Source organism: Amblyomma americanum, chromosome 6 (assembly GCF_052857255.1).
Source record: "Amblyomma americanum isolate KBUSLIRL-KWMA chromosome 6, ASM5285725v1, whole genome shotgun sequence".
Taxonomy (NCBI): Eukaryota; Metazoa; Arthropoda; class Arachnida; order Ixodida; family Ixodidae; genus Amblyomma; species Amblyomma americanum.
The window spans coordinates 57540942-57564644 of NC_135502.1; the positions used below are offsets into that span (position 1 = coordinate 57540942).

The 23703-nt window shown below is 46.4% G+C and overlaps 3 protein-coding genes across 3 annotated transcripts in view; all 3 read left to right on the forward strand.

Annotated features, from left to right (window-relative positions):
- LOC144094365 (putative ammonium transporter 2) overlaps nt 1-19865 on the forward strand; it is a 34823-nt gene extending 14958 nt beyond the window's left edge. Inside the window, exons 2-8 of the mRNA XM_077628346.1 lie at nt 9826-10052; nt 11465-11787; nt 14049-14120; nt 15811-15870; nt 16697-16773; nt 18459-18775; nt 19406-19865. Of these exons, the coding sequence (XP_077484472.1) occupies nt 9826-10052; nt 11465-11787; nt 14049-14120; nt 15811-15870; nt 16697-16773; nt 18459-18775; nt 19406-19795 (1466 nt within the window). The 3' untranslated portion in view covers nt 19796-19865. The remainder of the gene's footprint in view (nt 1-9825; nt 10053-11464; nt 11788-14048; nt 14121-15810; nt 15871-16696; nt 16774-18458; nt 18776-19405) is intronic.
- Nucleotides 14638-15426, forward strand: LOC144094724 (uncharacterized). The gene is made up of 2 exons (XM_077628635.1): nt 14638-14833; nt 14889-15426. Exon 2 carries the CDS (start codon nt 14891-14893, stop codon nt 15317-15319), a length of 429 nt encoding a protein of 142 aa, XP_077484761.1. The 5' UTR covers nt 14638-14833; nt 14889-14890; the 3' UTR covers nt 15320-15426.
- A 2001-nt stretch (nt 19866-21866) lies between the features above and the next one.
- The window catches only part of LOC144093537 (glyoxylate/hydroxypyruvate reductase A-like), a 32868-nt gene continuing 31031 nt past the window's right edge, over nt 21867-23703 (forward strand). The window contains exons 1-2 of the mRNA XM_077627062.1: nt 21867-22322; nt 22709-22855. Of these exons, the coding sequence (XP_077483188.1) occupies nt 22217-22322; nt 22709-22855 (253 nt within the window). The 5' untranslated portion in view covers nt 21867-22216. The remainder of the gene's footprint in view (nt 22323-22708; nt 22856-23703) is intronic.

A 23703-nucleotide genomic window follows, 5' to 3' on the forward strand; every position in this document is an offset into this window, starting at 1 on the left:
ACTCATTCCAAGCAGCGGTTGCTGTACGAATACTTTGTTTACTTAATAATTTTCTGAAGGGAGAGGAGTATGATTAACTCATTGGAAAAGTTTTCGTTCAGAGAACACGGTGTTACATACAGGGTGATCGAAATTAAGCTTTACAGACTTCTTATAATTGTGCACCGGGTGGAGCGTGAAATGGGCCTCTGCACAGACGTTAAGCGGCCAGGGGACTCAAAGGGAGATGATAATTGTCGCCGTCAGGCACGTGATTAACTAAAATGTGTTTATCAACTTTTTAGCCACTGCAGCTAGCGTGAATGTTTATATTAGAAGCGTAGAGGCGGTAATATTTTTAGACTATACTTCATTTCGTAAAATTCTTCTATAGCCGGCGTATTCAGAAATATTCGCCCCCAAAGTTTCCATTGATTTCGCGTAATTACGTATGCATACGTTTGCAGTCGACGCTAAGCTTCTCCCTGTTGTGAAACATTTCTTCATTTCTTCCACTTCGATAGCCGAAAGGGAAAGGGAAACAGTTATCAGGTTCTCCAGTCGCTCGACGTTGGCAGACGAAACACCGCGTCTCGTCCGGAGGAGTTTCGCGCCGATCGTCACCGCCCTTCATGCGAAATTACGCGAATTGAGCTGAAAATTTGGATTCGAATATCTCTGAACGCACGTTTGCTTTCTACCAAATGGAACTTGGTTTATGGTTTATGTGGGTTTAACGTCCCAAATCGACTCAGGCTATGATGGTTTGACAATGTATTGAGAAGAGGAGAGCCCTTCGTATACAAGAAGCGAATGCAGACAGAAACTAGAGGGAACAGAACGTGAGCTGCCTTAAGCAGCAGTAAGGAGACAAGAGGAAGGAAGTAAAGAAAGGAAGAACGAACTGAGAGTGTGCGAATATTCGTAATTTTCAAATGGCGAATAGAACATCTTTATATTCGATTCGCTGAACGAATCAAAAAGTGTATGTTCAAAATTATTTAAAACTATTCGAATGTATTTTGAAGCTTTCGAATATATGAAAAAACTACGGAGGGCACTTAAGACTGCTTAGGTGCGTTGAATGCCAAAGTATTATTTTTATTTTTATTTTTGCTTTAAATTTATTTTTAATTTTTATCTCTTCGATTCTAAAGACACACCTACTCATTATCACACGGGCGTAAGGCAACGCACATACTAGGTTCACCTATTTTCGCAAAAAGAAACGAGGTCCCGTAAAGAGTTCATGTAAATAGCACATATGTTCAGTGTAATAAATGTCATGTAAAAAATAAAGCGGTTCTGTAGGCTACGGATTGCGTGCTCGCCTCGCAGTCTGTGAGTCCTTGGTTCGATTCCCCGCACCCCCGGAAGGAATTTAATTTTTCTTTGATACCACGGTGACGTCATCTGGGATTTTTGAGACCACTGCAGCTGGTCAACGCCGGGTTTCGTTTCCGATTAGCCGTATAATGCACAGAATGCTGCCGCAGTCAGTTTACGCAAGCAGAAAGGTTCAGCGCCACGATGCGATCCATTCGCGTGGCAGCGTTCATAATCCCCATACATGGCCTCCAAGATAGGCCGACACAGCAGGGTTCAGCCAGGTTTAGCTAACCCTGCTGTCGCTCCCGATCTCCGAGGCCATAGCTCATAGTAGTCATAGCTCGCGCCCCTGTCATATACTGACACGTGGTGCTAGTTAATTCGCTGTCCTCAGCAATAAGAAAAGGTAATTTTGCTATCCGTGTCACATGGTGGTCATAGGGCTAATATACTGACTATGTCGCAAGGGTGGCCTAGACCTCAAGCCGTCCGGGTACAGGGCTGTCCCTATAGTGCTCTCAGATGGTTCTACGTCACGCAGCTTGGCCGAGCGCAGCTTGTTGAGTTAAGGATGGCGTCTGCTTCCAAGCTGTGCGATGCGACGCAGCCTGTCTTGTTTTAGCGGAGGCTAGGCTCAAGTCGAGCTGTTCTGTAACTCATCATCATTATCATCAAGGGCAGCAGAAGCAGCAGCATAACTATGCCCACTGCAGGGCAAAGGCCTCACCCACGTCTCCACAATTAACCCGCCGTATATGCGAAATAACAATGGCGTTAGTCTGACCGGTTACTATTATTTCTTGCATACATTATTGGCCCAGCACAAGGACGTCTCGAACAGTTTAAGAACATGTAGACTGTACCAAGGCAAACATTGCTGCTGAGTTTAAACAATTTTACCGCACGGTGGTATGGGATGCAGTTATGCTTGAGGACTAGCTGTCTTGTAGGCTATTTTTTAAAACTTGTCTGTGCTTAGACATGCGCGTCAAAGGTTCTTTCAGCTGCTATTCGAAAAGTGAAATTTGTTCCGAAATTGCATAAAACAGCGATCCTGCTGGCCGGACAGCTTAGCGAAGAATCTAACCCAAGTCCAACGTCAAAGATTCATGTGCCTTCTGTAATTGTTCCCTGAATTAACTTTCAAAGGATTTAGCTTGTTCAGATTCTGATACAGACATACGGGCACCTCTATTTTTAAGCAAAAATTTTTTCCTGGACTTAGCCGTGAAGCTACTCGCAAAACGAACGTTTTTTTCTCGTTATTTTGTTTTCGACAAACAAGTGTTTTTTTTTTTATTCAGGTATGCTTACGTCAATGTTTTTAGGCTCCGCAATTTCGGCAAACTTGTGCACTGAGACATATATCGGAACAATGAGCTGTATCAAAAAGCCGACCCAAAGGCGATCAACGTCCCTTAAGAAACGAACAAAAATATCGAAACAGAAGAAAACGCATCCTTCACTGCCTTATGTGTAAAAATGCGCATCAACGAACTGAAGCCAAATAATAAAATTTAACACAGCGATCTAGGAAACTATAATGGTTAACATAAACCACTGAGGGTTAATTGGTTTGTTCATGGAAGGTTGTGGCCAAGTACTGCATCAGGGTGGAAAATTTCCTGTTATGGTGAGGGAGTGCGTTGTCAGTTCTGGTCACCGAGATCAGGCTGCACCCCAGACCTGCTTATGCAATTTCATCGACGCGCGGAGTTTTTTTTTTTTACAAAACCGGTGGAGAATTGCGCGACACCTGGATTCGAACCCCGGTCCTCTTGCAAGCGAGGCGGACGCTGTGCCTCTACGCCATCGCTACCTTTTCCATGGAAAGGATGAGCCATGGAAAGGAAAATGATAGGTATAACGTTAAGAGACCGGAAGCGGACAGAGTGGCTGAGGGAACAAACGCGTGTTAATGACATCATAGTCGAAATCAAGAAGAAGAAATGGGCTTGGGCAGGGCATGTACTGCGAAGGCAAGATAACCGCTGGTCCTTAAGGGTAACGGAGTCGATTCCAAGAGAAGGCGAGCGTAGCAGGGGGCGGCAGAAAGTTAGGTGGGCGGATGAGATTAGGAAGTTTGCAGGCATAGGGTGGGCGCAGCTGGCAAAGGACAGGGTTAATTGTAGAGACATGGGAGAGGCTTTTGCCCTGCAGTGAGTGTAGTCAGGCTGATGATGATGATGATGATGATGAAACCACTGAAGGTCAATGTACCGCCATGGCCTAGCTTGGACTGTTTCGAGTGTTGCCTATCTTTAAAGTTGTATGGCCTTTTATTTATTGCCTGGTGAGATTAAGGTTATACGATGGAGAATAAGGAGGAATAAACGCCTATTGAATTCGTAGGTTTTCGTCGAAGTTGGCGTCCTCAGTCCATGACTCCATTGGGTCTTGCTGCCTGCATCCGTGGCTCTGAATATCAGATTTCGCTGTGTTTCCAGCTCAGGCCTGGTCAGCGTGTCCTCCCACTGTACAGGTCCCGGATCGTCTGTCCTGGAGATCTGTGGGTTCTCTTGACATGCCCATACCATGTATTATAGGTTTACACGTTCGTGGTAATACTTGCATGTGTCTTGACATTTGTCCAGGGTGATTTTGCTTCTTATGCTGTGGGGCTGGTGAACTTGTGGGCTTGCAGTCTCCTCTGCCTTGTTGAGGTGTTTGTTTGTTTTCTGGTCGATATATTCTTCTTACCTGTCTGTAATGCTTGAGGATGTTTCTGTAAGTGATTAGATCGAGGCTCCCCTAGTTCTCTTCCGTCTGCAGGGACCGTTTGGCCACTTATGGGGCCGCGGTGTGTGCTACCGCATTCCCTCACGAGGAGCAGTGGGTGGGGATCCAGGTGATTTACATCTGCTTTTTAATCTTCCGGGATATTAGATAATCTTGCCTGCAGCTTTCGAGATTCTGCCGTCGCCATAATTCCTGACTGCTTGTTGTTACCTTTCCCTCTGTCGTGATAGGTTCTACAGAAATGTAACGTCAATTTATTCGCACTGCTTACTTCTCTGTATCCTCTTATCTTAACTGATAATTGTTAGTTCTATCGTCGGCATGTACACAGAAATCTTTATGGCTTTATATATATATATATATATATATATATATATATATATATATATATATATATATATATATATATATATATATATATATATATATATATATATATATATATATATATATATATATATATATATATAAAGACGCTGCTAGTCACGTGGATGCTGCCTTCACTGAGCGGGCTTCGGTCTCGGCGGACACAAGATGACGACGTAGCGGTCATCGTTGCGCGACTAATCATTTAAAATTGTTAATGACCTTTTAATTATCAGTGTATGGTGCATGTTGCAACCGTAGCCTTGAAGACCGTGTTGATTCGTGAATAATTCAGTTTGCAAAACTTGCCAAAGTGCAATAGGTCCTGAGGTATCATCAATCAATTCCCTGCTTTTTCTCAGCCTGCACGCTCTCAGTTTCGGCGCTCACTCAGCTTCCTGCTACTTAATGAGGTGCGAAAAACAGGAATTTTATTAATAAATATCTCAAGACCTATTGCACATTGACAGGTTTCGTAAATTGGATTATTCTCAAATAAATACAGTCCTCAAGACTGCATTGCAACATGCAGCATTAAGCGATTATGTAAACAGGTTAATTAACAAATTCCGTCTAATTCGTCGCATAGCCATGACCACGATCTCGTTACCTTGTGTCCACTGGGCCCAACAGGCACTTAGTGAAGGCAGCATCCACCGGACCATTAGCGTTTTTCTTTTATAAAGCTAGAGAGATTATGGACGATCCTCTTGTACATCGGCATCACCGTAAACACATTTAGGGAAGTCAATTATGTATAAAGAAAATTTAAAAAAAAATGTATAGATTATTGTGGCTATCCGAGTGAAGTGCTGAGAAATCGTAGGTGCCAGTTTCTATAAGTGCGCTTTCTTGGAGCTCTCTTCACTTCAAGAAAAAAAAAATTAACGTTGCATCACTAAACCCGGCCACATCCAAATTTCAATAATAATAATTTATGACCACATTATCGAAATCCTTCTATAGGCCTAACAATCAAGCAATCACTGTTCCTTTTGCATGTAAAATATATCGCTTCTGCAATTTACGCGTAAATGACGGTTGTACTTGCCTATTTGCTCGGCCGCAAGCCGTGTTGATTGCGTACAATATTATATTTTAATAACAACTTAGTATTGTTTTGCCAGGCGTTTGACAAACGATAGCAGACACGGCAAATACTTTTCGCAACTTTTCTAACGGGTTTCACCGCTATATTGATATGAAAACGAGATGTTTAGGCTTTTTTACGATTGCCATTCGTGTCAGTGCGATAAGCAGTGTAAAATGCATTTTGTAGGAAAGAAAAGTAATTCTAATCGGATTTGGGAAAGTGTGCTCATACGGCCTGGCATCACATCAGAAAACTTTACCGGCGGGTTCTGAACATACCAGGGACATACTTTACGCGAACGTTACGTGAAAAAGAAAAGTACAAACGCACGCACGATAGAAACCACCGGTAATATTCCTCAGTCATTTTCCACCTCTAGCTTTAATTTCAAAAGTGGTCTGGTGGTTTGGTGGATTCACCTCCCCGCATTGCTGTGTTAATCACGTCCTGTAGCTTTCAATTTTTGTTTATCTGTCAAAGTAATTATATTGTAGTGTGCCTCCTTGCTTCAGCGTAATACTGCTAGAAGTTTGTTCTCGAAAAATTCGGGCTAATTTTTGACAAAAAAAGGTCTGTTCATTTTGAAGCGCATTGAAATGCGCCTCATAATAAGACTAGAATAAATGCTGCAACTGGGTTTGTCTTCTCGCAGTCTAAATTTAATTAAACTGGTCGTGACATACTTGTGACCAGTCAAGAATATATAGCCGAAGACTATTATAACAACAGGATAGCCTGGCTGCAGGATAACGAGGTCAGTGAAGTTAACGGATGCCTGAATGTACTAGATAGATGATTTTCGGTCGCCATTGTTGCTTTACTAAAGTGGCGGCGCAAGGTATTGGAGCAGCTGTAGCAGCGCTCGCTCCCACCTGAGCGATGACGTAAGTGTCACGTGAGAGCAGCGATTGACCGCTTTATACCCAAATGGTGCGAGGTCTATGCAGGTCTATGCTACCCATGTTACATCCCCATAGTAGAGATCAATGCCACGTCTTTTCAAAGCTATAGCCTTAACACTATGAGTTAGAGGGCCCCACCGCAACGCCTCTGCTAGCGCTTCGCTGTTCTGGCTGAGAAACCTCAAGTCGAATGGGACACTCGTACTAAATTCGTACTCGATTCTGTCCTCTCAATATTCGATTTATTTCACTCACTATTCGATTCGTACTCAATTAAATTATTAGCTACGCTTATCCGTATTCGATTCGCCTATAAAGGTGTCATATTAGTATTCGATTCTATTTTAAAAATTGTATACCACCCGCACACCTTAAGAAAGAGCTTACCTTAAGAAAGAGTTAACTGATGGCCTAGTTGGTTTTCAGCCATTATATTAATCTCATTTAGCGCAAAGCACACGCCAGACGAAACAAAGAAACGCACAAGACGAAACACGCACAAGACGGAGCGCTCAAAAGATCTTGCTGATAAGGAACGCACGCACCTTGCGGACCATCGCATGCATTTCTTGCACCAATTGTACACCACGTTTCTGTTGCGCAAGAATCCTAGGCAGAAGTAGGCAACAAAAAAAAAACCCGCTCGCCGAACATTGGAGGCTTATTTTATCAGAAAAGCGGGACAAGATTGTGTCAGTGATACTTCACCAGCTTGCTCACTACGATAGGGAGATAAATTTTCGTTCACATCTCATCTGCCAACTTCCTGCGTACTCAATTCCAAGATCCCTGGTAAGGTGGCGTCTGCGCAGGTCAGCGAACATATATTATATGCTTCGATATTTCCTTGAATAAATCAGTTTTGAGTAGCGCCTGTGTTTTGTCTTGTGTGTTCCTTTCTTTCGTCAGGTGTGTGTTTTGCGCTAAATGAGGTGAATATAATAACTTCTTTAAAGTTCTTGTCTTGATTGATTTTCTTTGTCTTTGTCTCTTGCATCAGTTTCATTTTTCTTGATCGTGCTCTGCAATGTCGCAGCTAGTTTGATGGAGATAAAATATCTGGCGATATATTTTCATTTCGATCGAGCAGCATCAGTGCTTTGCGGCACAATTTTCTCCCATCAAAGTTGCACTGTTTTACACATGAATGCGAGCAGTGGGAAAAACAACCAGCAGACAAGGGATATATAAGAGCTCTCTAGCCTGCACCAGGATCACCCGAGTCGCGATATTGGCTCTGCACTCCCATAAACTATGCGTGAGTCCTGCGGAGCGGGCACGTTTAATTATTAACCTTAACGTGGGTAGACAGAATGTTCTCCCACTTGTTTTTCTCTCTGCTCTCTAGGTTTCCTATTTACATGTACATACCCGACAATTCTGGACAAAAACATTTTTGAATAGGAAAGAGTTTATGAACGCAATTTTTTTCGTATATTGTAAGAAATCACTATAACAATCGATATATCCGCAGATCTCCCTTCGACAGGCTAGCAATTTTGCTGCTATTAATGTTTTTGCTATCGTCAAAAGCGTTCCCCATTGGTTTTCTATGCCTGTCTTAACTGTTCCATGCGATGGATGGAAAAAGTTTAAAATAAAGATTTTGCTACACATCGGAAGAATTGACCATTGCCTTCAATATTTTCATAATAGTGTCTAACAATTTTTCTATGTTCAAATTATTTTTTTCTAGAATGTTGTGCATGAGTTAGGCAAAGCTCGGACCTTATACGCGAGTTCTATCGGATTAAAAAAAAACTTAAATGGGAAAAGGGAGCTGGAGAACTGCAGTTCCTTCATGGTCTTTGACAGCATCGCAGGGGACGAGTCTAGGTATACCAATACTGACTGAATGTGTTTCACTGACATTAAACAGCGCATGTTTGAGTACTTTGTAAATTCAGGGGAAGACGCTCGACAAAAAGCAGATCGGTTGACAAAACATCGCTCACGGCACGCACACCCTACATTGGTCCAAAGCTTAGGGAATCCCCCCAAGTTTGAGCAGATTTGTTGTAAGGGAGTAATTACCTATTAGCACACATACGGTTACAGAGAACAGCTACACAGCTTCCACAGAAACTTCCTAGTTGAAGAAAAATTCATCCTGACCCGGGGTTCTAACCTGGGACCACCGCTTTACCGGGGCAGTAGCTCTGCTAATTGGGCTATCCGGCACGGCAAACATAAGGTACGACGACAACGAACTGATCAAAAACTCGAAGTGGGATGGTATTGGTATTCATCTACGAAGTTTCTGGGAAAGCTGCATAGCTTTCTTTTGTAGGCGCATGGCTGTCCTTTGGAGGATGTTAATGAGTAATTACTCCCTTAATGATCTACATTCGGTGCCGCGCCCTTCATTTCTTCCTATATAGTTGTTGCTTCCTCCAATAGTCTAAATTATGACCTCTCAACTCAAAGCTTGTGTGAAAGATGGGAACAAGTGGCATACAGTCCAGCAACACTGAGCGACTCTCATTATATTTCGTCATTGGTATTTAATTTCGTCATCATACGCCGAGCGCAAAGCACGCGCCTCGGACGTTCGAGCAATAAAATAAATATTGCGCGTGCACTTCACGGGTCTTTCCTTTACTCGCCGTCCTCACACGGTCCTCGATGCACGACACAAAGGAACTCTTCAATTGTGGTTCCGTTTTCACCAGAGAACGGTGGATCTTTATGGTAGCGAGAGAGCAGGGAAGATGCGCCTCTTGGAAAACACAAGATCAAAACAAGGGTAGGGAGGTGGGGAGCCTACACCTGGATTCCCAGCTCCCACTCCTTGTCCTTCTAATGTTTTATAAAAGGCTTTTCTCTGACATCTAATAAGGGTTAGTTTCTGCCTACTTTTTCTTTTTTTTCCTTCAATTACAAACGCGTTTACACAGTTCTTAATGCCAGTTCCACGCTTCGTGTTGTCGCACCAAAGAGGGAAAGGATATGTAACGGTTCGTGCGCGCGCTCTCATCGGCGATATTAAGGAATTAAAGCGGCCCGAAAATGACATCTGTACGTGCGAAGTGCCGCTGCGGACACTGAGCAGCACACATCAATGATTTCAAGAGGCCGGCTCTCCCGTCTCTTGGTGATTACTCCGACCAGGCACGTTGCTGCAAGCGGATTCTCAGTCTGCTATAAGCATTCATTGCTATAATTGCTTTTTTCCCGAAAGGTGATTAATTTCACCAGTCCCATCACACCTGCTCACGCATACGCTGCTAGCAGCGTTGTTGTTGTTATTGGCCTCAGGACGAGTGGCACATACTCACAGTGGGGGATTGGCCAAGGTGTCTTGCACATTGAAACTTATTGAAGCAAGTAAGGTCGACGTGAGCGCAATTTTGTGTGAAACCAAACAATCGGTTAATGATTGGTTCTTTGTCCTATCGCACCGTTGCTCCGTGCCAGGCTTCGGACTCCTCGAGTCGGGCTGCGTGACGCGTAAGAACGAGGTGAACATCATGGTGAAGAACGCGGTGGACGTGGTGTTCGGCGGTCTGGGCTACTGGATGTTCGGCTACGGCTTCAGCTTCGGCCAGGACCGTGGCACCAACCAGTTCATCGCCTTCGGCAAGTTCTTCCTGGACAGCGACGAGAAGGAGATGGGTGTCGTCTTCGCCACATACATCTTCCAGGTGCGAAGGCGATTTTACCAGCTCATGCGACCGCGAACAACTCGCGAAAAAATGCAGCGATACCTCTCGCATGCGCTCCAGGGTGCTCGTGGGAAAAGTCTCCTAAGCTATATACTGACCCTTTATTTGAGACAGCGCGCTTTATTCGGTTACAGTCTCTGCTCTAAGAAAAGAGAAGGCCAACACACTCATGTGTTCCGGCTCAGCCTGCCGCTGGTAGCATCGTTTCTTTTTTTCTAGGAACGCATCTATTATTTCCGAATGTCGAATGTGTTTTGTATCGTTTTCTTTTGTTTTGTTTTGTAAGCCTTGATTTTTCTTCAAGGATGCTCTATTACACTTTGGCGCTTCTGAATTTCTCAGCTACAGAATTGATGGTACAGTGCTGACAACAAACGCTGGCGATAAGCTTGTGTCTTTCACACTGTTGTTGTTGTTGTTGTTGTTGTTGTTAGCCTATCAAACACTGGGACAGCCTAGCATGGGGCTTAGGAACGAAAGCAAGAAAGCAGATCACGCGAGGAAATTTCTTTTCAGTTGGGAACCAACATGCGATTCATAAATTGTCAGAGCCCCATTCGGCTTTAAGCTGCGTCGTCCGCAAAACTACCTGGGTCAGCAGAGTTTTATTATTGCGCTTGCAGAAGAGAGAACGCAATCACTTTGCGTTCGTGCTGTCGCGTTCGACACTGTGCGTCCATCGTATACGTGCGACACGGGGCGGCTTTTTTACGCGTTCGCCATTTTCTAGGCCTAGCATGTGACGCTAAGACGTAATGCGGTTATCTAACAAGCGCGCTTTTTTCTTAAATGGACACTGAATACATATTGAAATTCACTTGATCGATAGACTATACGGCATTATAACGTCAGAGAGACCACTCTTGACGAAAACAGAGCTTTTAATAAGCTACAAATGACCAAAAAGGCAACTGCAGGTGTCGCCATCACCGGCCGATTTCGCAATTTAACTGCGCGCTTAGTAATCGAATTTTTTCGCTGATCCCGGAGGCTATGCGACATCGCCATTCATTTCGAAACGACGTGAATCGAGTGGCCAGAAGAGTTAAGAAATTTTCCCAGCCTTAAATGTTTTTTTTTTTTGGCTTCCAGAAAAACGTTAACATGCTCAGACAGAGCCACAGAAACCAGGTTTTGCTGAGAACACTAACTTGATGGAGTCTTCCTCAGTGTCCCTTTAAATGAAGTTTTCAAGGCTGCAGCTCTACCGTCACGACGCATGTAACATACAGATAGTAGATGAGTCCAAAGAGGTGGACTCCCCGTTCCACTGCTGTACCACGGGTGCATGTAACATACAGTGGTATTAGGGCACTCAACTTTCGCCGCAGCATTTTAAGCCCAGCGTCAAACAGCAGACGGTCACCATGCTTTGTCGGGCTCCGCGGCAGCTGTCGTTCGCGACCACGGCGACGACCATCGTGTCGGGCGCCATGGCGGAGCGGTGCAATTTCGTGGCCTACTGCATCTTCTCCTTCCTGAACACGGTGGTGTTCTGCCTACCGGCCGGCTGGGTGTGGGGTCAGCACGGCTTCCTCAACAAGCTGCGGGTTGTGGACATCGCCGGCTGCGCGCCGGTCCACCTGGTGGGCGGCGCCTCCTCGCTGGTGGCCGCCGCCATGCTCAAGCCCCGACATGGCCGCTACGACCGCGGCACCGAACCGCCACCCATGGGCTCGCCCACCAACGCGCTCGTCGGCATGTTTATGCTGTGGTGAGTGGCGAAGTTCGCCGTCCACAACACCCCGCATGGGTGGGCATGTTGTGAGAATCATATACTTACCGTCAAGGTGACAAATCTCCCCGTCCCCTACGCAAGGAGGAAACCCATGACCGCCTATCTGCCCGCTTGATTGTGTCTGTCCGTCTGAGCCGGACATTGTTGTTAATGTGATAGCATTTAGGCTGTCGTCTCACAAAAAAAATTCCGACTTCTCCGTAACAAAACTGCCTGATTGGTTAGTTACCTGATGACTTCATCGGGGTCAATTGTCCACAATTGACGAATCACACAGCACCGAAAAATTTGAAATTCCCAACGAAATTCCCTGATTGGTCGAGGGAGATTACGTGACCTTGTGACGTAATCAAAACTTGCCCACCGTGCAAGTGGCTACCTGCTCACCGGATTGCGAGCCATCTACCCATCGTTTCCAAGTTCAGTGCAATTGCCACCTGCCCACCGTGGCGCTGCGCATGGGCTTTGCGGGAACTAGGGAGGAGCAACCTGAGTCTCACCAGCCCCACCAGATCATGGCTGTGCATGAAATAGCCACCTGTCGAAGTGACGTATCGCTTAACCGCTGCGCCACTGCGCCAGCAGGGTAGTCCCCGAGATCGTGACGCCATCAACACCGCGTGACCACCAGTGTATCGATCATAAAACACCGCCAAAGTTGAAAATATGGAAACATTAGACACCAACATAAATGCTATCGCATTTTCTTCTATAATAATGTGTTTAAGGCGGCCCCCAAGTTTTTAATTTTAGTCCTTTTTATAAGACCATTCGAAGCTGGCAAAGGACAGGATTAATTGGAGAGGCACGGGAGAGGCCTTTGTCCTGCAGCGGGCGTAGTCAGGCTGATGATTATGATGATGATGATTCTTTGCCTGCTTGCTATGTCTGTCTGTCTGTCAGTCTCATAATGCTTCGTGCTAAGGACCTGCAAGTAAATAATCGGAATGGCCTCAGGGAGCCTCCTTGATCAATGTGGGGACTATTAACGCAAGACTGTGCGCATAGCTAGGCGGCCTGCTTGTTCTATACGCCCGTGCATGTGCATGTGTGCGTGTTTCAATTTCGGCCTGAAGCAGCTTGCAGAGCGAAGGACACGCGAGTGAGTCCCTGCTTTAAAATTTATCAATGAGATCTGAAAAACAGTCTTTTTTTTTCTTCAAACGTTTCCCTTGCTTATTCGTGACGCTTCTTCTTTGCCGGTTTTTAGCACGGTTAGAGCCTGTGTGTTTTTTTTCTTACGACACTCAAAACCCATGTGGCTTAATTTCTAAGAATGCCACGATGTCACCATGCGCGATGCCATGCATTGTCTTCCTGGAACTGCACAAAGAAATATTGCTGTGAACGGACAGCGTTTATTGATTCCCATGTTTCCGAAGGCCATCTTAATTTGTTGAGCAAACTCTTTCAGCTGTCCAAGAGACAGGCAGTTACGCTTTTCCTTCACGGCGACTGTTTCGGGGACAGTTCAGCTCATGAGAGCGATCGGGCAGTGAACTTTCAGGGACAAAAATAAATCTTTAGGGACACATCGATCGGTGAGGCGCCTTTGATGAAGTGTCCTTCGACGATGTGCATTCCATGAAACTACGTCGAAAAGAGCAATCATTGTACGTATCGGTGTTGCATCTATTACCAGAACCCGGGCGCAGCAGCGCCAGTGAATGTTTGCGTCAGGCTACTAAAACTCAGTGTCCAGAGCAAGCAGCGCGCAAAACTTAAGGCCCGTGCGTTCTTTGGAACACCAAATAGAGTTTGAGACGGAAAAACTAAGGCCGAAATAAATCAAGTCCTGCTGGGTCTTTGGCATTGTGCGCCACGCCTATTGATTTACCTGGTTTCTCTATTTTCCAGCTATCCTCAAGGATACATGGAATGAGCCATTTTCAGCGACTCGCGTGTACCGTAAACTTTTGACGCCGGGTGTACATTTCTGCCGATTTTTATCTTCTGACGACCTGTAATAGCCATTGCGGGCGCCCTAGACGCCGTCATAACTTTTGCACTAAGTTACCGCTCTCTACGTGTCCTATAAACGTTCGAGCACAGCTTGCACAGCTTGCATAAGGGGGTGGAGGGGGGGCAATGTGGTACAAAATTTGTCCCCCCCACCTCCCCCATTTCCCACGTCTTTTTATGGGGCCACTTGCTACCTTGCCACCCATTTGCGCACGCCTATATGCTTTCGAAGTTTTCCGCAATTCATGTGTGCCCCATACCTCGCTCTCCAACAGGTGGGGCTGGCTAGGCTTCAACTGTGGGAGTACTTTTGGCGTCTCCGGTCACAAATGGAAGTATGCCGCGAGGTGAGAGAAACTTATTTTCCTTTGTTCCTGCTATTCACGGTCATGCCACCTACTGGCAAAGAAAGCGCAATTTACAAATTTAAGTCATCACGAACGAATTAATTTCCATTATTTTGGGCATCTGTTCCAGCTGCTTCCTTCTGTGAAAAATGGCAATGTTTTCTGCGTTCGTGTGTTCTTTCGTTGCTTAGTGGAATAACTACAATACCAAGCCAATAAACTCCTTTTGGATGAGCCGATATCTTCCTCTTCTTTGGTGGCAGGTGCCGACCTCTGTTGGCTGTCCTCGTCACCAAACTGCTTCTTCTTCTTCTTTTTATTTAAAGTTACTTTTTTAAGCGACTTTTCATAAACGTGATAAAATACGGCAAGCTGGATCCACTGCCATAATTAACTGCTTGCACCTAACTATTTCCTTGCTCAATCTGAATCAGTATTGCAAGACCTTTAGAGGTATGGCGTGTTGTTTTGTCTTTTTTTTTCTTTTGTGGCGCCGGTCGCCGCGCGAGCTCCAACAATTGCGTTCTCGGCCCACGCTCCACGCGCCAGCGGAACATTCTAAACCCGCCGTGGCCTGTTCGGGAGGCTTCCTTTTTAGGCTTACCCATAAGCGGCTCATGTAGGTCAGACGCTTCGCGCTCCTCCGCCGTGTCGCACGTCAAGTCAGCCCCGCAAGCCTACCAGGCCCCGCCTTTGACGACAACAGCCGTTCAGTGAGTCATCCGGCGCCGCTGCGATCACAACTGCTATACTATACTACCAACGCAGCCATGACCGACGCTACGGAAGGCATCGCCCAGGTCGAAGCCCAGATGATCAAGGACATCGGAGACCTCGCAGCGTCGCCCATCAAGGACGAGCAAGGTGACGCGAAGGACACCGCGGCCGACGAGGGTCACATTGAAGGAGCACAGGCCCGCGCCAAGAACGTCCAGGCTAAACAGCGTCAGCCGTCCGGGGAGCTCCAGAACGAGACCGACAAGGCCACGTCCACGGTCGAGGCGGCGCCAGAGAAGGCCGAGGCAGCGGCCACTGGCCAGGAGGGCACGCAGGCCAACGATGCGCAGGGCGAGCAGACGATAAACGACAGCTCGAGCGACGAGGGCGAGTACGACGATGAGGAAGACTCGTCGGACTACACGGAGGATGCGACGGAAACTGACAGCGACGCAGACGAGGGAAGCGACGAGTCGGACTAGTGGCCTCCGCCCTCTGCGCCACCAGGAACCAGGAACCGCGATCGGACTGCGCCTGCGCCCGGCCTACCTGAGTCAAATAAAGATTCTGCCATTTTGTTGTTCTTTCACTGATACGCTCATTTCTTTGTGACCCGTAGTCTTCTTGGAGGCCTTGCGGTAGAACGGCACTATGCAGTATGACTGCCTACCGCCATGTGTCACGCATAGTGTGCAGCGATTTTAAGTAAGCAAAGGCCACCACACTTCACCCCACGCCAGCGGCTTGCGCGGTGTTCTCCAAGCCGCTGTGGAAGCATTAGGAGTCTATTACATGGGCGTTGACGCAGTGACGAAGCCTTCTAAAATGCCAGCTAACGGCGTAATCCTTGTGCCTCGGCTTATTAGCCGGCTGAAGGCAGCAGTTTCTGGACTTGAGCAGTGTATAGTAGCGTGATGTCTGTTGCGGCAGCCGCTGTGATTGTTCTTTACACGCGCGCCCTTTCTTTGTGCAGGTCTGCTATAGTGACAATAAATTCTTCAGTAGGAGGCGGCATCACTGCGCTCATTTTCAGGTAAGAACTGCCTGTTGTTCGCTCCACGTTCTTTCCCCGCTTAACTGCTGCCCGTGTGCCGCGATTGAGGTCATATAAAAGTTAAACCTGCTAGCTTAACCGCCGCATTATACTGATCCTTGTAATCTTAAACGTCACACGTGTTGTTCGTGCTGCCACCAGGCGGAAGCATATTCCAGGTAAAGAAATAAAAGACGAAGGTACACATCTAACTCTAAAGGTCAAACAACAGGAAAGTATTTAGCTCGTGGCATGATGCTCCAGCGGATTGAGGTGGTATTGTCTTATTTTTAACCTTATTGATCTGTGGTGTCGACTCTGGAAAGAATGGCGATTTGATATATCACTGGCGCCTGTAAGACGTGCAGCTTACGTACTATCAGCAACAAATGAAACTGAAAAATACAACTGAAACACAAACAGCGAAATGAGAACATCTTAGCCAGGGGTACCCCGATACTTGCGTAGGTTAATTTCACTTTGAAAGCGCGATGACTGCCCTATAGAAGTGTTGATCAACATCGCTTGTATTTCTTGTCCAAGAGGTAATATATGTTCGTGCTTGTACATCTCAGTTCTCTTGCTCGCATTTCGATTGTTACTAATAGAACATTATTGCAAAGGCGACCAGTAGGTGACGTAAAGGTACGCAAACGCCGTCACATGCTATTCCTACTGAAGCTCCGACATGAGACGCTTCGCTTCTACCTCGTACTGGCGTAAAGGCCCGCCGACATCAGTTATAAGGTCGCGACCGTACTGCGCTACTGCCTGGACGTGAATCAACGACGACGGTGCCCGTTTTTCTTTTTTCTTCTGCCACCAGTTACGCGGTGAACAGCCGGAAGTTTTCTGTGATCAAGCTCATCAACGGGATACTTGCCTCCCTCGTGGCCATCACAGGTGAGCCTTGAGTTGACTTCCAGTTATTCCGGGCGTTACAATAAACGTTTTGCAGCATGCCTTCTAGGGCGTATATGGCAACGATCGCTTGCCTCGTTCGCACACTTTGTGGCTGGTGGATATAATGGCAAGAACAAAAACACAGTCCTGGGGCTTCTTAGAGCTAGACCTATAGCCATACCTATTGGGAGATCGAAAAGACAAATTCCGTTCTTGGCTACAGCTGTCAGATTCTTGAAGCAGAATTTGTACAAAACCACTGCTGTGGGCCGGTATTTTGGTGCCTGCCAGGAACTTTTGCAGCGGTCGAAGCTTACACTGAGCAACGAAGCTATCTACTGCACTATCCACCGTCATATAGCCCACCCAGCTGTTACAGTTGAACCTCGCTGTAACGAAGTTGAAGGGGCCCAGCGATTACTTCGTTATAGCCGTAGCTTCGTTATAGCCGCAGCTTCGTTATAGCCGTAGCTTCGTTATAGCCTATTTTGACCGAGCTTCCAGAGAGAACCGTCACTCTTTCGTAATATCCATTATTTTGTTAAAACTGCTTCGTTATAATGAGGTTCGACTGTATTTGATAACGCCGGTGACAACGATACTTGTATATCTTTTTTTGGTCTTTTCTAGCTTATAATAGCTCCTATTTCGACGACAGTGGAATCTTTGTGATCGGAAGGTGGTACCCAATCGATACGCGCCAACTTCAGTTTGTCATTAGTGTCCCTTTAGAGGAAGTTATTAAATAATCTGTGATACTGCGGCCAAACAGTGTCTGTGTGGCGAGGAGCTCTCGATCAAATAGCCGTCAGCTTAGTTGTAACCATGTTTTAATGTGGTAGTATACATAGCTGTCCCTCGACGACTACCGAGCACGTTTGTTGCTATCGCCGCTCTCGAGTTGTTCAGTTCTTTGTGGGCTCGTCAGCCCAATAAAAAATTCGTTTCAGCGCCACCTTAGTCTGCTCCTCTGTTGTTCACACCGTTGTCACTACCACGTGACACCTGGCAATAAGATGGAAGCCCCTAAACTGACATCTTAAATCTGCCGCGTCATCGGAGAACAAAAAAAAAATTGGAGGCGGCAGTTGAGTAATATGGCGCGATAGTGTTAATGGATTAATGCCTATAATGCACAGCTGGTCATTTTCTACTTTACATTCATAGATCCCCGGGAATCCTAATACCACTCCTGGTGCAGTGGTGCAGCCACTGCCCTGCGATGGCAGGTGCATGCTTCCACCGGTGGTGCTTGTGAGACCCAGGTTGCTCTTCCCGAGCAACCTCTCGCGATCAATAATTAATTTGAGTCACCTGCTATAGTAAGCAGTTGACTCACAATCCAGTAGGCAGGTAGTGATGACGCCACAAGGTCACGTGACCTGTGTGGCCCACCTAGGTTGCTTTTTTGGCGATTTTTTTCGTGGATTCTTCGCTCCCAGCCAACGACGCCGGCTTTCCTGCAGCATGCGACACAGGCTCCTTAACGCTCTCGCGTTAAAAATAACGGCTGCATTGAGCATGGACCTTATGGACTCAGGCACGTGTTCATGTGTTTGTGTGTGTGCTGAGCAACTGACGCCCGTCACCCCTTCCTCGCCCCCTAAAATATATTTGCCGTGTACCTGGAGCCGCGGCGTCAGTATCCCGAGCGTGGCTGTTCAAATGGAACGCGCCCCTTGCAGCCGGCTGTGCGCTGTACCATCCGTGGGAGGCCGTGGTGGTGGGCTCGGTGGGCTCCCTGCTGGCCAACGTGGGCATGCCGCTGCTGGACTGGCTGCGCGTGGACGACCCCGTGGGCGCAATCGCCGTGCACGGGCTCAGCTCCGTGTGGGGAATGCTGGCAGTCGGCCTCTTCGTCGAGCGGGACTCGCTGCTGCGCCTGAGCCGCGGAGGTGCCGGCGTGTTCCGCGGCGGAGGCTTCTACCTTCTCGGGGTGCAGGCGCTCGCAGTGCTCACCATATCCGCCTGGAGCTGCCTCTCCACGTACATCATACTCTGGGTGGGCTTATTCACACGCTCTGCGCCATCGCACGACGGAGCTGACTCAGTATTCCGTAGGATTAACCCTAACTTTTCGTTCTCCCCTGGTGTAAAGAAGTGAGCGTGTTATCTGCATCCCGCCTTGCCCCCTTGTTGCCATGAGGGCACCTACTGCCAAACTCACTTCGACCGCATGAATGCAGATGGATGCTCTCGAGAGAAGCCACCCCGTCACTCGATCATGTAGCTTGCAGATGAAATAAAGAAGCAGTAATGCATCCGGCCATAGTTAAATGAAAGACGCTTCGGAACTGCATGCTACAGGAATTTTAGGTGCACAGGCATATACGCAAAGATGTACAGGAGTGCACAGAGAGAGGAAGCAAAGAGGAAGCAGTATTCCCTAATATAGGCATGCGGGATCACAAGTTTTGTTCTACATTATCCTCCTTTTTCCAGAAGGCACGAAAGGAAAGACGCTTTACCACAAAGGTTGCCCTTCTCACGCCTGATACGATCGAGAACTATAGAAATTTTTTTTACGTTTAGTATGTGGCTTATATCTACATCACATGCACTTTCCATAAAGAATTCATCAACCGACACAAAAAGGCTCTCATCAAAGAAATGTTTTCTTTTTCTCTCGCAGGGCATCAACCGGGTCGTGCCCATTCGAATGTCCCTAGAGGAAGAACAGATCGGCGCAGACTTCGTCGAGCATGGAATCCAGTACCTCCAGAGACCGGAACAGTCAGCGAAGCCCAGCACTGAGATAGCCACAATCAGCAACGGCAAATTCAACACCCGCGCAGAACCGACTGCAAATGGTCCGTCGGAAGAGCTTGTCGAGGCGATTACAAATCGGCAACTGCAGCTGCCTCAGCCACCGCGCCGGGACTGTGAGCGAGCCTCCAGTTCCACTCAAACCGAGGACACACCGAACGGTCGCCTCTTCTTGCCACGGTCCATAGCTACCGGACGTCAAACATTGAGAAGACCTGTGCCCAGAACTGCTTGGTCGGAAACGGACTCCACGTAGCCGCCCGCCCATTCCAGTAACACGTAGTTCAGCGATGTCTTGGAGCACTGTTCAGTGCAACTCTCGTTCAGTGTCGAAAAACAAACGGTGCGAGTTATGGCACGTCTAGCCTGTGGTGCGGAAACATTTGCATATTTCTTCTTCAGTTACATTGTATTTGCTGGAGCGGACAACGTCGGCATTGCCTCAGAAAAGGTATGCGTGATGAGTGCAAGCCAGCAGCCGCAGTAAAAATGCGAGTCTGCATTACGTTGCTTTAGCAAGATGATTGTGCCTTTGAACGAACAGTTTTGGGGGACACTTCATACGTCCAGTGCAACGAACTGAACCCGGTTTCTCTTGCAGAGCATGCTAGCGATCTTTAGAGCTCTGGTATGTGATTGCTGTACATCTAAAGGGTATCCCTTCTCTTGTCCTGGACAGTTTCCGAAATTGTGATGCATCGTTCATTGACTCGAACGTTCCATTCAGTTTTGACACCTGAAGCTGCGATAGTAATGGTTCGAACAACTGATGACTAGCATGTGGCCTTAATAAAAAAAAAAGACAGCCAGAAAATACGCAGCGTGTTCGTATCCTGCATGGCTGACACACGTCAGCAGATGCTTTGTTGATACCATGGAATCTTTTTGGTGCGATTTGCACGCGTCCATGAATGCTGGCAACGATTCTCGCTCCATATACGGTCCGACGAGAGGAGGTGAGTAGGCAGCATTGTACTTTTCTCTTTAGGTTGATATGCAATGTAGGAGTGTCTTTATCATGTTCAAAAAAACAAGCACAAAAACATCACTGTGACCGCTATTCCAGCTTTTCCTTTTTCTTTTTCAAAATCAGAATTGCCTCATCTGTCATGTGATTTCTTTGTCTGTATTGCGTGAAAATGGTTTTTCGTTCTGCGCAGAGTGGATCTGCGTGCGTTTCGATCGTGGGTGTTATGCAGCTACTTTGGTTTTATGTACGAAAGCAGGATTAGCCAGCCACTTCGGAAGCTATTTTTCGGTGGTTCGTTAGAGATATGCAATTCTTTCAGCTCATAGTTCTGAGTTGAGTTTCAAGTGTCAAAGTGCGCTTTGATCGCAGTAATATTTTTACAAGTTATGCCACTAACAGAACTGTTGCGGACACTACGCGAGTACTTGTACATTGGCAGGGTGAGCACCGTCTAGACTAAGTAAACCATACGTGTCGAATGCCGCCGAGATTACGCAGCTAGCATATCAGCGATTTCGTGGACTAGCTTATCCTCAGCGGCGCGTGATTCATTTTAGACGCTGACCAAACCACGCAGTCGCGCTCTTCACGAAGGTGGGCAACGCTCGAAAAATAGCTTGGCACTGGCAGCCACTGTCGACTCAAAATCGAGGTGGGTTAGTAATAAGTAGAAAACAAGCAAACAAACAAAAAGTTGCGTACGCTGTTGTGCAGTCAGTACCTTCGCGGTAAAGTACTGTTTTGAAGCGTCACACTCTTTATTTCCCTTGTGAACCGCGCAGTTGCTCGCGTATGCGTCGCTAGTATTTCGGAAGTTGCGGCGCTGAGCAGCCAGACCCGGCCGCTGTAATCTGCCTGATAATGCTCGTTGTTGCCATGATAAGTTTGCGACTGTAGCGAAAGCCACGCGCTTGACAGTTGCAGCTAACAGCTGAAGGCCTGTACTTGTAAGCACTTAAAGCCTGCACGGGCAGGCATGTTGCAGTTGAAGGCGTGAAAAATGACGAAATAACGGCCACGCTTGGCATATTCGTATTACTATTACCTGAAAGCAATGTTTCTAAACGATGAAAACGTGCGAAAATAACATGCTGTCTCTCTTTTTTTGAGCACCCCATCACTGCATCGTCTTCCATGAAACCAAATTCCGCGCCAAAACAAAGCGAAACTAATACCCCTGTCACATGGGCAATCTCAATGCACATTCAGTCAATGGCCATCAAACTTTCGAAGTTCGCAGTTCATTTAAATATGCAACTTTTGTTCTAATATATTAAAAAGTTCTATTTAGGTACATTTACACATGAGATTTCTGGGGTTTCTTTCAAGCTTAGTCCATTTATTGGATTTAGAAGCCGCAGCAGCTTCAGCCGCTCTCCGCGAAAGCACGCGGGTTTAAATGTATGATTACGTATTCTAGCGTAGATTGCACCACATTGACACTTTCAGTGCCGCAGATTTGCGATGATCCATGCCCCCTTGCGTTTGCTTTCGCGCTCTCCGTGCATCACGCGCCGGCAAGCCAGTGTAGCATCCCGTGTCGCTGGGCAGAAGCGATTTCACCGGGTGTCATATTCTTGCTTCCTGCGACTCGTTCCCTTGTTACAGCCAGTGTAGCATCCCGTGTCGCTGCGCAGAAGCGATTTCACCGGGTGTCATATTCTTCCTGCGACTCGTTCCCTTGTTACGCAATATCAGGGTTCCAAGATGGGACTTCCAGAGATCTATGTCGTTTCAAGGATTCCAAATATCGCCGAGCACCTCCGAGAAGCGGTCAAAGGCCGAGCTGAAGTAGTCGAGATCGTCGCAAAGTGTGCGTATGTTGCGATGCCTTTCGTGTCGTTTTGCGTTACACTGAAGTCATGAATGTAGGGCTTCACGCGATAAGGCATGCAAAACGGCGTCTAGGTTTCAGAAGCCTTCACCATTTGAGCTGACACTGAAGTGATTGATTGGTTTTAGTGACAGGCTGTATGTTATGTACGGTAGCTGCAGCTGATTTGTCTTGTATACAGCCTTATTTCGCTGCTGTACAGACAACTTGCCCTGCTTGTTGACACCTTGCGCATTTTTGAGTGATCGCATTGTAGCTACGTAGCCGATAAAAAAAAAAAAACATACCTACATCGACAAATGCTTGATTTGATGTTTCCAGTTCCTATACTGTTTCATTTTGCCTTTTTTTTTGTCGCTCTTCAGTCACTGTGCACTACGACTGCCCCAAGATCAAACCTGAAGTCGTTCAGAGGCTTCAGAGCGTTGAGATTCTGATCACTGACACCCATATATTGAAAGATGTACTCTACCAGCTTCCAAACATGAAGCTTGTGCAGGTCACATCAGCAGGCAAGTGCGGTCCTGGTTTTGCCTTTTGTGACATTAGTTTTTAACTACAGAATTTGCAACGCTGTGATTCTTCATGTGTGTGATGCGTGTTGTGCTCACATCAGTATACATTTCCAACTTGGCACTGTGATTATTTTTTCTTTCTTTACAATATTTGGTACGATCTTTTCGTACCACCAAATGAACTGTAAATTTTTGGCAATGCCTTTTGTATTGCTTTTCTTCAAGCAGCTTACTTTCCCATCTAATTTGTTGTAAATATGTAACGTGTGTTTCACCATGTTCAGTTTTGGTGCCTTAATTTAGATTGATTTCAGTTTGATTGATTTGCTATTGTTGTAAATGCATAAGTTTTTCATGAACTCTAAAACATGCAGTGTAATTGAGCAGTAAAGTTCCTGACTTGATTCTGTTCTAGTACTAGGCATGAAAGTGGTTATGCTTAGTGCCCACGTATGTGGCACAAAGAAAGCTCTTGTAAGAGGAACTAAGCTCTTATTTAGTTTTGCCCTGTGTGGATTCATAATACATTTACTTGCAAGCAATGTAGTTTCAGCTGTGTTTCGAATTTTACATCTGGCATCTACATCCTCTGTGCAGAATTATCCTTATATGAAAGCTGAAGAATTCTGGAAATGCTGCTATGCTGTATATTGTAGTTCATAGTCATTATTCATTATAAATCTCCATGTACCACTATATATGCTCTGGTAACTCTGTGATTGCCTAAAATGGAAGCTTCACCACAGTTGACATGCAGTGACAGCTGCTGCAGCATGTTTCCCGCAAGAGCAGGGCTTGCCTGTCAATGCTTTTTGCTAAGTTTATACGAAACACTGACATGGTTA

Coding starts and splice junctions, on each gene's coding strand:
- LOC144094724 (XM_077628635.1), top strand. CDS start 14,891: ATGACCGACGCTACGGAAGGCATCGCCCAGGTCGAAGCCCAGATGATC.